This window comes from Cydia pomonella, chromosome 1 (assembly GCF_033807575.1).
Source record: "Cydia pomonella isolate Wapato2018A chromosome 1, ilCydPomo1, whole genome shotgun sequence".
Lineage (NCBI taxonomy): Eukaryota > Metazoa > Arthropoda > Insecta > Lepidoptera > Tortricidae > Cydia > Cydia pomonella.
In genome coordinates this window covers 3,331,231-3,347,195 of record NC_084703.1, presented here as the reverse complement: position 1 = coordinate 3,347,195, position 15,965 = coordinate 3,331,231, and the positions used below count along the sequence as shown (strand labels likewise).

At 37.1% G+C, this 15,965-nt stretch overlaps 1 protein-coding gene across 2 annotated transcripts in view; it reads left to right on the top strand.

Moving 5' to 3' along the window:
• LOC133526623 (dipeptidase 1-like) overlaps positions 1-6,577 on the top strand; it is a 314,385-nt gene extending 307,808 nt beyond the window's left edge. For both annotated transcript variants that reach the window (XM_061863317.1, XM_061863320.1), the window contains exons 11-12: positions 4,544-4,682; positions 5,152-6,577. In XM_061863317.1, coding sequence (XP_061719301.1) covers positions 4,544-4,682; positions 5,152-5,259 — 247 coding nt within the window. In that variant the 3' untranslated portion in view covers positions 5,260-6,577. The remainder of the gene's footprint in view (positions 1-4,543; positions 4,683-5,151) is intronic.
• The last annotated feature ends 9,388 nt before the right edge of the window (positions 6,578-15,965 follow it).

The following is a 15,965-nucleotide window of genomic DNA, read 5'->3' as shown; positions in this document are numbered from 1 at the left end:
TGAGTCCCCGCGCACAAGTTTTTTGGAGAAAACGCGAATCGCCTGGTTGACGTACCTGGTGACCGAAGAGCTGGCGGCTTCCTCGCACTACGTATCAGTATTGCGATACAACGAGGAAATGCCACCAGCATCCTTGGTACAATGCCTCAAGGGCCTATTTTAGATATAAGCTAGTTATAGTAATCATCTGTGTATATCCATTATGTATATTGTTATTTTACTTATTAAATTAGTTTAATAAGTAAAATAACAAATTAGTATAAAACAAGAAGCGCTGGTGGCCTAGCGGTAAGAGCGTGCGACTTGCAATCCGGAGGTCGCGGGTTCAAACCCCGGCTCGTACCAATGAGTTTTTCGGAACTTATGTACGAAATATCATTTGATATTTACCAGCCGCTTTTCGGTGAAGGAAAACATCGTGAGGAAACCGGACTAATCCCAACAAGGCCTAGTTTACCCTCTGGGTTGGAAGGGCAGATGGCAGTCGCTTTCGTAAAAATTAGTGCCTACGCCAAATCTTGGGATTAGTTGTCAAGCGGACCCCAGGCTCCCATGAGCCGTGGCAAAATGCCGGGACAACGCGAGGAAGAAGAAGAAAACTTATTAAATTAGTTTATGTAGCCTCAGAACCCATACTTAAAAATATATAATTTTTCATACAAAAATTGCTTTTGCTCTATGTCGTTTGTTTTATAAAGTGGAGCGTTAAACTAATTTCAGTCCTAGATATACCTCATGTCATTGTATGTGCAAAATTTCATAACAGTTCAACACGTAGTTTTAGAATGAGAACTAAACTCCGTTTGTATGGGAAGGTGAAATTCAGCCGAGCTTGCCGGTAAGTCTTAAGGTGCAGTAGGTACAGCCAGCGGTTTTTTGAAAAATCGTATCGCAATCACAATACGGCTGCCAACAATTTTATTAACAATCTTGAGGTCTATCTTTAGTAACTTCATCCATTTGAAAACCTGATTTTTCGAATTGTACATACAGATGTCTGATAACTGATAACTCCCGGACCGGCAATCCAAAGATGTATTCGAGTCCCACGTTGATCAGAGTTGATCAATGATCATCGTTTGATTTTTGACCGGCTTAAATTTCATAGAAGGAGGAGGTTATGTATTCGGTTGTGGCAATTTTTTTATTTAACCGGTATCGTTACTATTTGGCTTGGCACCGACTTCAAACATATCAGTTGGTAACGCATATACTTAAAAAGGATTTTATCCTTTTTGAAGTCGGTTTACTTTTTTTTTGTAAAATCTTTTTATAATTTATGGATTGTAATGTGGTACCACAATAAAAAAGGAAAATAAATATTTACATTTCTGATTTCTTGATATCCCTCGATGAAAAAAAAACACGAACATAGGTTTAAACGGACCTAATTTTGTAACAATTTTTGCACAAAAGCTAAACATATGAAAATTGCTTTTAAAAATACACAACTTTTTTATTGATAGAACACATCAATTAAGTAGTTTTGGTTAACTCTTTTTAATTTAAAATTCGAAAACATGATATCCGCGATGGCACGCACAAGCCATCTCGCTCTCACGCTCAGTGAGAGAGAGAGAAGAACCCAAGGGTCCTTAATACCAAAACGAGCTTTCCTCCGACTTATCGAGCGCAGATTAAAAAGTTGAAAAACGCTTTTAGGAGTTCGCGGTTTCGGTATTTTTTTTAGGTTTTTACTGTTTTAGGTTTCCGTTGTGGGTTTTGAGCGAGTTTAATGTATTCGCTTCCGAGTTTATCGATTGTGTGAGGACTTTTAGGTTTTATTTGTACTGGGAAGCTTATAAAATTCCGGTTTTCGGGTTCAGTAACCAGTAACCGATGTGGAGAAGATGAGATATATAATTTAGGGAAGGCGGTCATAAAAAAATAAAATAAAAATATAAACACGGTGTAACATGAGGAAACCGAAAGATTTTAACCACGAAAAAATGTTATATGAGTTTAAGTAAATTTCGCCAAAAACATATGTTTGTTTTTTTAAATATTTGATTAAATTTTTACGTGTACATAAAAAGTTAATGGTAAAACTGCCACTGAAAATGAATTTTTACGATTTTTTTCTGTAAAACCTAGTTTTTGCAAAAACTTTTTGACATCTATCAATAAGAATATTTAGACTACGCTCAATAATGCCATCATCGCCATCAAAAAGTCGTTTTGCACTAAGTTACTATCAAAAGATGATTTTTTTTTATTGCTATTAACTCTGTAACTAGGTGAAAACCAGAAAAGTTTATATGACATTTTAGTCTCTAAATGTGATCAGTAATACACTGTCAAAATCTTTCGGTCTCCTCATGTTACACCGTGTATATTGTAGGACATTCTTCAAGTCCCGCAGTAAGCTCAATAAAGATCCTGTTGGGGGTACTTAGATAACGACATATATAATATTATTATATAAATTAAATACATAGAGAACACCTATAACTCAAGAACAAATATCTATACTCATCATAAAAAAATGCCCTTACCAGAATTTGAACCCAGGACCACACACACACACGCACGCACGCACACACACACGCACGCACGCACACACACACACACACACACACACGCACGCGCACACACACACACACACACACGCGTACACGCACACGCACACACACACGCACACACACACACACGCACGCACGCACGCACACAGTGACAGGTTATTTGCGGTGTTGTAGTCCGTTAACCTTGCACCTATTGTGACAATGTGAGGGAGTGTGATTAATTAATTATAAACGTCATATTTTCATAGAAATTTGACATTAATGAGGACATTCTAAGAAAAAGAGCAGGGGCGGTAACATATGTAGTTGTATCTTTGCATACTCCAGGCTATAAATAATAAAAATAAAAAAGTCAAGGGCTAAATATTGAGGCCTATTCTGTGCTTATCATGTTTTAGTAGCTAGTGTAAGTTAAAACGCATTACGAAATTAATATCTCAAACTTCTTTGAAATCGCAAAAACCTGCAGTAAAAAATAGAATGCAGAGTTAATTTGGTCTGACTACACCCGTACACAAAGTTACATCCCTGCAAAAAAGTAAACGAACAAAGCTGAGCTCCTAAAGCCGTTTCCAATTTGCAAATAGAACTCCAAATTCAAAATCGCACCGAAACTCCAGACACCAATCGGAGTCAAGCGGACAACTCCGAACCCTTTATAGGAACAACATGTCAGAAATTATACAAAGTTGACCTCTATCACCATGAAATAAAGTACAATATATGTTCTGCCTTATAAAGGCTTAACTAACTAATCATAAGCCTTATTCCATGGACATAGGATTCACTTATGGTCACCTAATAGTTGCTGTTAGTCCAACGACATGAATGGGCGTCCGAGCGTGCTTCCATTTTTAATTACTCAGTGAGGATCAATTTATCTAGTTTTTTTTACGTCTAAGCGATCGCGAAGGCTTTGGAAGCTGCCGTTATTTGATTATGGCATTTTTGGATTATTGGACTTATTTTTGTTATCAAACCTGGCTCGTTCATTGTTATTGAGTTTTGCATCTTTTTTGTTTGTGAGAATGTGCTAAGCAAACCAGTGGATAAGCAAACTATAAGTAACATGAAACTGTGTTCTTTTAAACGTTTACACGTGTCGCCATATTGTGAGCTACTGAACTGTACTGTGCGCAGATTGTACAATGTTGTAATGCCACGCATGATGTTTAACATATATATGTCGACGATCAATCGTAATATCCGCCAGATCATGAAATCTAGGCATATCGTGAAACGTGAAGATCATTGTCTCGTTCCCTGAGTCGACGGGGCTTCTATTTCTGTACAGTTTGTCCTTCGGGCATCTGAAACCTATTGTACCTATCTATTGGTTTAATTTGACCACCGTCAAAACTTTACACAGAGCTTTACGATCGGGCAGATATTACGATCGGCCGCCATCGGACAATGTGAAAACGCTTAGGCTGGGCACCGTTCTTGCTGTTCGCGTCCGTACTTCCATAGAGTAACATTCATACAAAGATTTTAACCAAATATTACGTGAGATGGCGCTGTATCGGGAGCGGCAATTTCTACATCGCGCTAATGATTTTTTTTATTGGGATTGTATATAAGGGATAGGTGTGTCCGGTCGACTCTGGTTTCATGTTGTAAGAAAAATAAAATATATTGGCTTTGTTTGTGACTTGTTGTTTCATTTCACAGTCAATCCTTCACTAGTACGGTGCGCCCTTTTTAACCTAGTTAAATAATAATAAATAAATATTATAGGACATTATTACACAAATTGACTAAGTTCCACAGTAAGCTCAATAAGGCTTGTGTTGAGGGTACTTAGACAACGATATATATAATATATAAATACTTAAATACATAGAAAACACCCATGACTCGGGAACAAATATCCACGCTCATCACACGAATACATGCCCTTACCAGGATTTGAACCCGGGGCCATCAGCTTCGTAGGCAGGGTCACTACCCACTAGGCCAAACCGGTCGTCAAAGTAGTTAGGGGTATATTACATACTTGCTTAACCGGTCTTTGTCCCCAGGGTCCCCCGAGGCCTCGAAGACGTGTCGAAGTACCCGGAGCTGTTCGCGGAACTGCTGCGCAGCGGGCAGTGGAGTGTCCAGGAACTGAAGAACCTGGCCGGCCTTAACATGCTGAGGGTCATGCGCCAGGTTGAGAAGGTAAGCGTATTTGGTCCTAATCGCTCTTTGTGAAGACAAACCTAAAACCACTTGGCTCCTGGAGAAAATTAGTGGGCCCCTTAAGAGCGTGGGACTTGCAACACGGAGGTCGCGGGTTCAAACCCCGGCTCGAACTAATGAGTTTTTCGGAACTTATGTAAGAAATATCATTTGATATTTACTCTCTAATGCAGGGGTCTTCAAACCCCGGCCCGCGAGACGTTACAATCCGGCCCGCGGACACCCTATACGACAGCCCACGTTACGGCCCGCGGGAGGTTGCCAAATGGATCCCAGACTCCAGGGGTTCGGCATTCATTGAGAGTAGAACCGTTCTTAACAGCAACTAAACGTTAGTGTTTGCGGTGCAAAATGGCCTTCGAGTAAAAAAGTTTGGAAACCCCTGCTCTAATGGAAAACTCATTTATTTTATCAAATACATTTATTTAACTCGGAACTGTGTTACCAGGTCCGCGACGAGCTCCGCACAAACGGCGCGGAACCCGAGGAACACCCCGACTCGCCCAACGACAACGGCAACTGCACCAGCAACGCCTTCTACACCGAGTACGTGTAGGCCTCTAGGCCTCCCAAGCAAACAACTTCAGATGCAACAATAGCTCTAAAAAAACATTTCTCTCAGATTATTTAATTATTTTTACACCGGATTTGTGTAGGCCTCTAGGCCTCTCAACAACCCAAGAACTGCAACAATAGCTTTATCACAATTTCTGATAGTTTGTATGATCACTTTTACACCAAGTAAGCGTAGGTCTACATGCCTCCCGAGAAACAGAAACTCTAAGACTACAAAAAATTGTGTCTAAAAAACACCGTTAGTAAGATTATTCACTTATTTTATTCCGAAAATTTGTAGGCCTCTAGGCCTCCCGCACAGCTGACAGTTCTAAAACCCAACAATAGACCAAACATAGTTATAGCCAGATTGTAATAACCACTTTTACGCCGAGTACATCTTTCGCTGCGATTCGAAGAATGATTAAGACACGTTTAAGATCTTTAAAAGATCAATAACTAAACGATATGTCAAAATCGACAAGATCTATCTACGATATTTCTAACTTCAAAGTGACATTGATTGCCCGAATCGTGCTGCTTCTGTCAATTATACGACATACAAACGATATCTAAATGAGAACTATCAAAACCAGAACTTATCGTTATCGTATCTTCTTCGAATCGGGCCGTTTGTCTCTAGAAGAACTGGGGGCTTAGCCATGATGAAAATCGTACATGAACACTCCAAACTTAAAGAAAAAACGTATCGGCGGGGTACCACGAAAAGTCTCGCGACTATTTCCATTTATTTAAGATACGTATGGCATTTTCTATTAACCATTGCCATCTTGGCTAGGCATGCTTTGGTGCCACCCTGGTGGCTATGAGGCACAGGGGGGGCAAGTCGACATCGTCAAAGGCCCTAGGGAGGGGGGGTAAGACGCCAGAGAGGGGCATTGTATGTAAAATTTGAGCTGTACCCGCCTACGCCCATGGTTACCTGACAGTAAACAGCTGACAAATAGTACGAAGATGTCCCACGAAAGTTCAAATATATCCCTAGCCAGGGATATTCCGTGTAAAGGTTATCGTAAAATATAGATCGTCTCATTCACGAAGGCGTGTGCCTTGACTCGTATTACCATGTTGTTAAAGGTTAGATTTGACATCTCCGCGCGTCATCATGGATGACAATTCACCCGTTCACACTATGATTTGTCGTGCCGAGCAAGCGCTGCTCAATGTTTCCCGCAAGTCTATATAGCCCCCGTTTACCGGTATTGAGAACTTAAAGTTCGCTTTCAACAAAAACAAACTTACGGCCCAATTCGAAGAATGATTAAGACACGTTTAAGATCTTTAAATCGATAACTAGACGACATCGACATGTCAAAATTGACATTTATTTCGATTCTGCTGTGATCCCAATAAGATCTAGCTATGATATTTCTAACGTCAAAGTGACATTGGTTGCCCGAATCGAGCTGCTTCTGTCGATTATACGATATACTAAACAAACTATATCTAAATGAGAACTTATCTAAACCACAACTTATCGTTCTCGTATCACATTCTTCGAATCGCGCCGTTAGAGCTGCGCATAACACATTCACTGCCAACGTTTTCGTAGCGCTACACTCGTATCCGATCCCAGCGTTTTCCCGCTTTGTAGAGGAAAGTGAACCTGCCGAGTGGGTTCCCAGCACTCAATGTAATAATTTGCATCGTTCAAGGAAAAGGTTTGAATGATGATTCAGGAACCGGAAATCAGTCATTCCTAAAGAAAAGTGTTTAAGAGCCCATCAACGTATTCACTAGCGCCACTGGAAATTAATTTTATTTTTTAAATTGAACGAAAGATATTTATAAAAGGGGCCGCTACGTACTGTATTTTGTATTTAAGTTCCTTTTGAATACATCAAACTAGTTTCTATGTTGCTGGATTCGTCGATCTATGAACTCAAAACAAATAAAAACGGCCGTTTTAACTTTGGACGCCTAGATTGACGAATCCAGCAACTTAAAAAACTATTATGATGTATTCAAAACGTACTTAAATACAAAATACAGTACGTAGCGGCCCCCTTTTTTTAAATATCTATCGTTAAATTGCTACGCGGGTGCCAATGTAGGTAAAATCTCGCGCGTCCGCGCCAGTTAGCAACGCTCATACAATTTTGGTAGACACGCTCACCCGTTCCGTGCAACCGCGCCAGCTAGCGGACGCCCTTACCCTTAGTACACATTATTTTAACTAAATACCTATTTAATTTAGCTGGCTTCTAATTTCATATACAAACCATTAATTAATCGTTCCACAGTTAATACCAGTATTTATAATTACACCTCAATTTCAGTACTTAATTATTCACGATATCAATCTGCCGCATTTCAAATTTGGAATATCAAACGAATATTCAAACGGCTTCAAACAATTGCGAAAGATTATTATGACTTTACGGATATACTATTAATATATGTATCGGCAGGATAGTCGAGGTGAATTACACACACAGCTATAAATACCACAAACTAATCGCAAAAACTGTATTGAATGAATGAATGAATAGCGCACGATATTGAGTAAAATAAAATATTTAAAAAAAGCCTCGAAGAAAATTGATTATAGTAGACAGAGGCCGGAATTTCGTTGTATTTTTGTATTGTCATAGTGACTTCTCATTTATTAGAATAAAGATTAAAAGTAAATAAATAAATAAGATAAAAAGTAGAGGTATATAACATACCGTTACATCGCTAAAACTTATCAATTATTTTTCTTCTTAAAAATAACAATAACAATGATATCCACGATCCCAGGCACGCACGTCTCTCCGCTCAGAGGGCCTACCGCGAACCACGTTCGACATGTTGCCTCCCTGTCACATTTAAGTGCGAAGTTACAAGTGCGTCACACGTCAAACGTCGTTCGCGGCAGGCCCTCAGTACTTAACGAGCTGCGTTCGGAAAACGACCTGAATTCACTGCACCTTGAGATATTTGAACAGTCGTGTAGTTTTTGACATACCTAATTCCTGTTTCGATCGCACTGCGATATTTGACGGGTAGTATTTAACATCTGTGGCTTCCACGGCGCATACGTCCTTCTATAAAACTGGGTAAACAAACCCGATGGCGATAGCAATTAAGCAATCCGCGCGAAATTGATTCCCTCTGTTAATTAACAATTATCCATTTTGAATTGTTTACCTTAGAACCTCACTTCCAGCATTTCGGGCAGTTTGCGTTCAAACGGCCGTTTTGACGGAATTATCGGCTGATATTGATAGAATAGAAATGTGCCACTGGTACTGGTAGGGCGTCCGCTAACCGGCGCGGGTGCATGGAGCGGGCGAACGCACGCGGATGCCATTGTAGGTACAGCACGCGTCCGCGCCAGTACGCAACGCTCATACTAGTTTTTGCTAACCCGTTCACCGACTCCGTGCAACCGCGCTAGCTAGCGGATCTATCAGGGCGATCGGCACGGGCACTAGGCGTTAAGAGTGCGTGTTCAGATTTTAAGAGCATGTTGGCAGCTCCGATATATATGATGGCGACTGTACAAAATCAGCTTGCCCTAGAGGGAACTAAAAGTTATATTACTCGGTGTGGAGTGTGAATTTTCGTGGGCCCAAATAAAATTTAGGGAAAAGGATCCTTTCGACATTCTGTCAATAGAATTGGAACTTTTGGAAAAAGAAAAGTCATTTAAATGGAAAATGTCAGAGGATTCTTTCTTTTCGCTTAACCACATCCAAATTTTTTGAGTATTTATCATCTGTCAACTGTCAATATCTAACACGTCTTATACCCCAGGTGGCGTCATTGTCGCGGAATGTCTACTAGGCTTTGTGTTAAACTTTAAATTGAAGCGAAAGTAACGAATATATATTCGTAAAATTTTTAAATCGTTTTTAATAAATAGATTACATTTTACTTTCATGATTCGATTTTTTGATATCCGATGAAAAATTATAAAACATATTACAAAAACGAAATCCTAGATCATGAACACTACTCTTTACAAACAGTTATAAAATACAAATAATTACAAAACCGAATATTATTTATTCGTAGATTTATTTTCAAGGATATTAATCTCACAGTACCATAAAAAAAAGTTGAAAAAACTGCCTCTTTTTCACAAAATTCATAAAACCTTTTTTTAAATAAAACTGTAATAGAATATTTAAAATGTCTCAATAATTGTCACGAGGCCGACAAAGGGTTGGTCAAATGTGGCTTTTTCTTTATATTTAACCGGGCTAGAATATTCAGTATATAACATAACCGTTAGATATATGTAATCAGTGTTGTAGATGCATGATAGTTGTTCTCTTCCGTGCGCACTGTTTCCAGAAGACACGGCCTTTTGACAAACTTGACAGTTGTCAAAATTGTCATGACTACAATAATAGTTGTCAGGACAATTTATCACTACCTAATCACTTTTGCAAGGAACTTCTATCCCTTGTCGTCTAGCACATGACAATGTCACCTTTGTGTAAGGGCCAAGGGCGTATAGATGCGAGGATTTAAATAAACAAGACAACAGGACAAATAAGAATAATTAAAACAGAGAACTAAATACCGAACATAAGTATTTTACGAGAAAAACAAGGTTCAAATCTCCATCATTACGAACGAATGTCAGTTTTTGCTTTTGGAATGTGAGTCCAGAACGTATACCATAAAGATTCTTTAATATTAAAAATAAATAAAATGTGACAATCAAAATCAAAAGGGACCTTATGGCGGTCGGCGCTTACGTCGCATTAGTATTGGCGCGACGCTAACGCTTAAGCGCCGACCGCCATAAGGTCCCTTTTGATTTGAATTGTCACAAATAGTCTGTATTTATTAAACTATGAAGTTCACACATTTACACATTTACAACAAACAACACATTACACATACACACACACACATTACACATTTTCAAGAAACAAATGAGCTTTCTATGTTTCTATGGGCTACACAGTAAAAACAAAAACAGACTAGCGTGACTGTTATAGATATTGGCCACTACATAGTAAGTGGCCGCTCTTAACAATAAGACTAATATTGGCATTTTTCTCTCTGATTTGTTAGGAGTGGTCAATTAATATATACTGTTACTATGTTACTATTGCCAATAACTATAGGTATTTTTTTATATAATTTGTTTCAAAATGCGTTAAAGTTGCCTCGATATCTATGCGCCTGTGTCTATCACGGCCCCTCGTATCTACATATCACCAAATATATATGTAATATTAATATATTACCTTTGCTCAGTTTCTTGTGTTAAATATAATAAGGTCTTCCATTTTTTGTTGATGACGGAAGAACCTATGGTAGATAGTTTAAAATAAATATATTGGGGCTTGGCAACTTAGATATTGTAAATATTAAAATTGAAATGAATTAATTCAGAAATATTTTTTATTTCAGCAGGGGCCCATTTCTCGAACGGTATTAGTGTTGCCATGGTAACCCATATGACTTGGACTAATAATATTAGTCTAATATCATTCGAGAAATAGGACCCTGGTGGTTATTTACGCACACTTAGCAAGATAGTATTTTTACAGAAACCTTACTACCTACATTTTATTTCCATTCTCATAATTTTTTGACTGACAATTTCCAAAGTTGTCAGATAAACCAAAAACGCTGTCTCATTTGTCAAAATTGCCAGTCCCAAAGTAAATTAAAATAAAAACTAAATTAAAATTCGGGTCAACCAATGTTTCATTCAAATAAAAACTGTGGGTAAGAAACGAAAGGTTCGATATAAGGGTAGGTAGCAAATAAAATTTAAACGATATTTAAAAATGAAGTTAAATTAGCTACTCACCCGAGCGAGCGTTAGAGTAAGGAAGAAAATCCAAACTAATGTTTTTTTGTGCAATGGGGTAATAGCGTCAATTGGGATAATAGCGTCTAAAGCTGTCAAGTTTCGACAGAAAGGTTGGAATCGTGTGTAAATTAAACTTTAACCAATGGATATACGGTAGCAATGCATAGTATCCGTCTTCTTATATTCTAGGGAAAGCGCCAAGGCATGAAACCGGTATTGAAAAACCTAATAATATCGTTTGATAACCGTTATATTACTTCGTTCATTTAAACCGTATAATAATACCGGTAACTCTCGGCTCTTGGAGATTCTCGGTTAATCTCGTCTTCATACGTGAAAGAGATACTTCGTTATGTCTCCATTATTTTCAGTTTAACTGATTAATGTCATTCCTCAAAAACGAAAGACTAACCAATTTGGCATTAGGCATAAACTAGTATCTCAATAAAACAATTATTTAAAGGTAAGGTTCAGGTTTCCGCAAACGGAAACAAGATCCTTTTCATTCCCGGATGAATGCACGTAAGCAAACGTTTTGAAAAATTAAACGATTTCCGAGCCCTTGAAAGCGCATCTACCCTATAACCATTTTGTCAGTATAGCAATATGAGTTTTAGGCGGCCTTAAACACTAGCGACTGCGTCAACTCATACGCAGTGCTCGCTTGCACCAATGTAAAAGTGAGATGCATTGTAAGTTAATTTACGCAGTCGCTAGCGAATATGTCAGTGTCAAACTCGTGGTAAAGATATTATCGTTTTATTCCTTGGCAGTGAGATACGAATAGGTAGCTGTCAGGATCAAATCCTTACTCTAACGCCACATCTGAAAGGGTTTTGGGAAGCTGAAGTTAAAGTAAGCTGGTATTAAATTGGTTATGATTTTCTATAGTTTCTGGTAGTCTTCTTAAATGGCGAATCTTCCCTTCATATATACCTATTCAGTAGTGTTATATTGCTGAGTGTTTTTGTACAATGGTCATAAATGTGACATATTAATTACTGTTATATTCAATGAACTTAGTGGCTTTTCGACTTCAGTTACGAAAAGTTTGTTTTGGTGGCTATTGTAACTACATATATAAAAAATACTTGGATCATGGTAACTGCAAATTTAGAATTTCAACAATGTTATGTCAAATTTGCTCTATCAATATGTTATTATTATTTAGAGTTATTTTATAAATAAGTTGTCACTTAGCTAAGTATAATCAAGTTTAGTATTTTTTGTAAAACATGTTTTGACGCATATTATACTATCTTAAGTCAATCAATACTGAAAACGCGATATCAGCAGCAGCACTGAATGGGTTAATTAAGTTTTTATAGTATATATTTTATATTTACTTATATTATTTCTAAGGTTAATGTGGAAAAGACCGGCATATAAAATTGATTGCAGGTAGGATCGTCATATGCCAAACACTCTCGTCTTCCGATACGTATTTTGCTCAGACAGAAAGAAAGATTCACTCCTTCTGACTTAAGTAGTGTATGTGAAAAAACGCAAAATTAAAAGCGACGGAAGAACTGGTAGACGACGTTCCCTTATAGACGGTTTTCACCACATTTACCTTATATTGATTAAAAAACGATTAATACGTTACTCTAAAATTAAAACTTGGAAAACTATAACTGAAACTATGAAACAATGTCCTCACTTTAGTGTTTATATATTTAGTAAGTGAATAATTTTCATAGTTTTAATCTTTATCTCGTACTCGTGTTGATCTGTGCCAAAGTTTTATGAAAATAAATTTGTTTTTTTTTTTTTAACGTATTAATGCACTCGTGATAGTTCATGTAAAATTGGCGTCGAGAGTAGTTTCTAGAAACTGTCAAAGGGGTGACTTTTAAAATGGGGGCAACTAGACTTTAAAGGATTTTAATGCACCAATGTGAGCTGATTTAATCCATTTTGAGTTAATTGGCCGATTTGAGTGAACGTAACAGTTAAAATTTGCATCTAAGACCATGACATGTAAACCACATGAAAATACGCAAAGTCGATAAATTTGACTTAATATGAAAGTTACTTCTTTGCACTAGGTACTTCTTTTGAAAATAAGTGAAGCTAAAGTTACAAAATTGTATTAGCATCGCAATACTCCAAATAATGCTGATGAACTTTAATAAGTACTTGGGTTGCATTCGAATAGTAATAAAGTACGAAATGTTTGGTACGGACGGCAGTAAACATTTGATGATATTTTGATTTTAATGTGTTATTTTTATGTACTCAAATGGAATGCAAATAAACAATAAGTTACTTTGTTCTATTAATTGACCTAATGGCTCCTCAATACGATGGCCCATCATACTGGCCCACTAAGATAGGCCAGCGTGTAGAGAGGGTAGTGGTGTCGGATGGCTTATGGCGCGGCGGGTTGAAGATAGGATGGCCACGGTGTTTTTCGTCCGCCCATCAAAGGTAGTGGGCCAGCGACGGTGCGTACGCATCTACACGTGACCCAGTGCGTGCTCTAAACGCTAAAGCGCTGAGCCATCGTGTAGAGAAGCCATAAAATTGCATAGTTGAATTATGGATTTTTTTGTATATATTTTATTAAGGTCAATTTAGAGAACATCGGATAAAATGAATTGCTGGAAAGACCGTCATATGGCAAGAACTATAGTATTTGACACTGTAAGAAAGAAATAGCTTCACTCTTTCTCTACCGACCTTCTGTAAGGAGAGCGCGAGAGTTAAAAGCGACGAAAGAGCTTGTAGACGTTCTTCCCTTATAGACGGCGTTCCCTATAATATAGATATTATAGGTAACTAAAATAAGTCTCTTATTTCTGCCGTCTGATCAAATTAATGCTTCCCAAGCACTGTTTGCCAATTTATGATTAACTACGACACAATATAAAATAACACAATAGATTTAACACAAATTGTGGCAATTCAGCTACAGAAAGGTATCAAAGAAAGTTCACTTGAATCGACACAAGTTAAGCGAGCGATCGCTTAAGACGAAAGTGGAGGTTCCATGCCAAATCGCCTTTTCATACAAAAATAGTTCTCATTTTCCTCTCTGTATATTAACATTATTGAAAATATTTTGAGACAATTTGTTGTATATCAACTACAGCTATGACCCTACGTTAGCTTTTTCGAATTTTTAATTATTATAAGAGATAGCAGTATTTAAAAATTAGTATGAAATCTGTTATTCGCTCCTAATTTTTACAATAATCATAAAATCGAAAAAGTCTCAAATAAGGGCATAGCTATAGTTAATATGCATCAAATAATGTAAAAATATTTTCCATAGTGTCAATATCCAGAGGCAAATGGGGACTACGTTTGTACGGAGAAACAGCAACACAATATTTTCATTATCCAAAGTTACCCCGTTGAAGTGACTCCGGTTAATAAGAGTTGGATTACTCTTTTACTTAGATCTAATAACTACAATTATTCAATTTTTTTTAACAAAATAAATTGTGAAGATAATTTAAATGCCAACATATGGAAATTCAATTGTTTTAAATCACTCCAGATTATATCCTTGCAGAGAAAAGCCGACTGTTGAACTAAATATATATAAACAGGCGTTTTCATTACATTTTCGATTATTTATTAATTGGTATGTACAGTCAGCAAAGTTAGCTTAGCATGTCTGCTGCAAAACTTCCTGAAAACAGCACTTTATCTACCAGTTAAGCTTATTTGAAGATTGTGAAACGTCAACGATGACTTTATTCGACAGATAAGTGGCAAGTAGCTTATTCAGAACTTTACTGAGACATTGTGAAACGAACCTTAATATAATAAATATAATAATAAATGTGTGTGAGTAGTAAAGACTTCTCAGTAAGTATATATTCTGGAACCACTATTTTTTTTAATCAAATTTTGTCTGAAGACAATAACCAGCCACGACGTACGAGAGCCACTCGAAATTGAGCTGTGAAACTTATATTAATGAGAATAAATATATTATTATTATATAATATACTGTGGAAAAACTATTTCTTAGAAATTATGACTGAACAATTTTTGAAACTTTATCGTGTAGCGTTATTAAGTGTTTGTTTTTAAATATTTTTTGACACAAACGCATTGTGAAAAATATCTATCATTGTCAATGATTTTTAATTTACAAAAAAAGTAGTGTGTGTTACGATATTTCATATTTTATGTTGTTGTATTTAAAAACTCTTAAAATTCAACATCAATTCTAAAAATTTTCGCCGAACACACTACTTTTTTTATTCAATCTTACAGGTTCAACTACTATTATTCGTTCACTCTGTACGGTCTAATTTTACTACATTCAAATTTGAATCTTCCGCTGTCGACCTAAAGTCCAACTTGGCTTAACATAGACGTTGATTCTGCGAAGCGGATCCAATGTTTACATTTAATTAACGGGGATCGTAATATTTAATTATTTACAGAGAAATAAAGGAAAAGTGGAAGAATTCACTTATTCTTTACTTTCTTGTTTCTATGTAGAACAGAAAATTAATTTGCAGAAATGTATTTCGTATTAATAAATTTAAATACCTAATCAACATTGAGGTATTATTACTTTAGAGAAGTCATACCAAACCATGAAATCGCAATCGAAACCTGAACCACGCGACCAAAATGTCGTAAGCGCCGTAAAATTCAAGGCGCTTAAGCGTTTAAGTCGTGAGATTCACGCTCCGCTTCTATGGTTTGTGTCAAAACAACAACTCATGGCGCAAAATCAAAATACTGTACCCCTAGTGTAACTAAATTCGATTTTGAAACTTGACGTACGCGTTTGCGTTTAGTCTCATTTTGTATTGGATTTAGGAAGAGCGCGCCAAGCGGGACGTTTTGGAACCTCAAAATCCTATACAAAATGAGACTTAACGCAAACGCGTTCGTCACGTTATGATGTCGATCAAAGTTACACTAGGGGTACTGGTCATCTTTGCCGG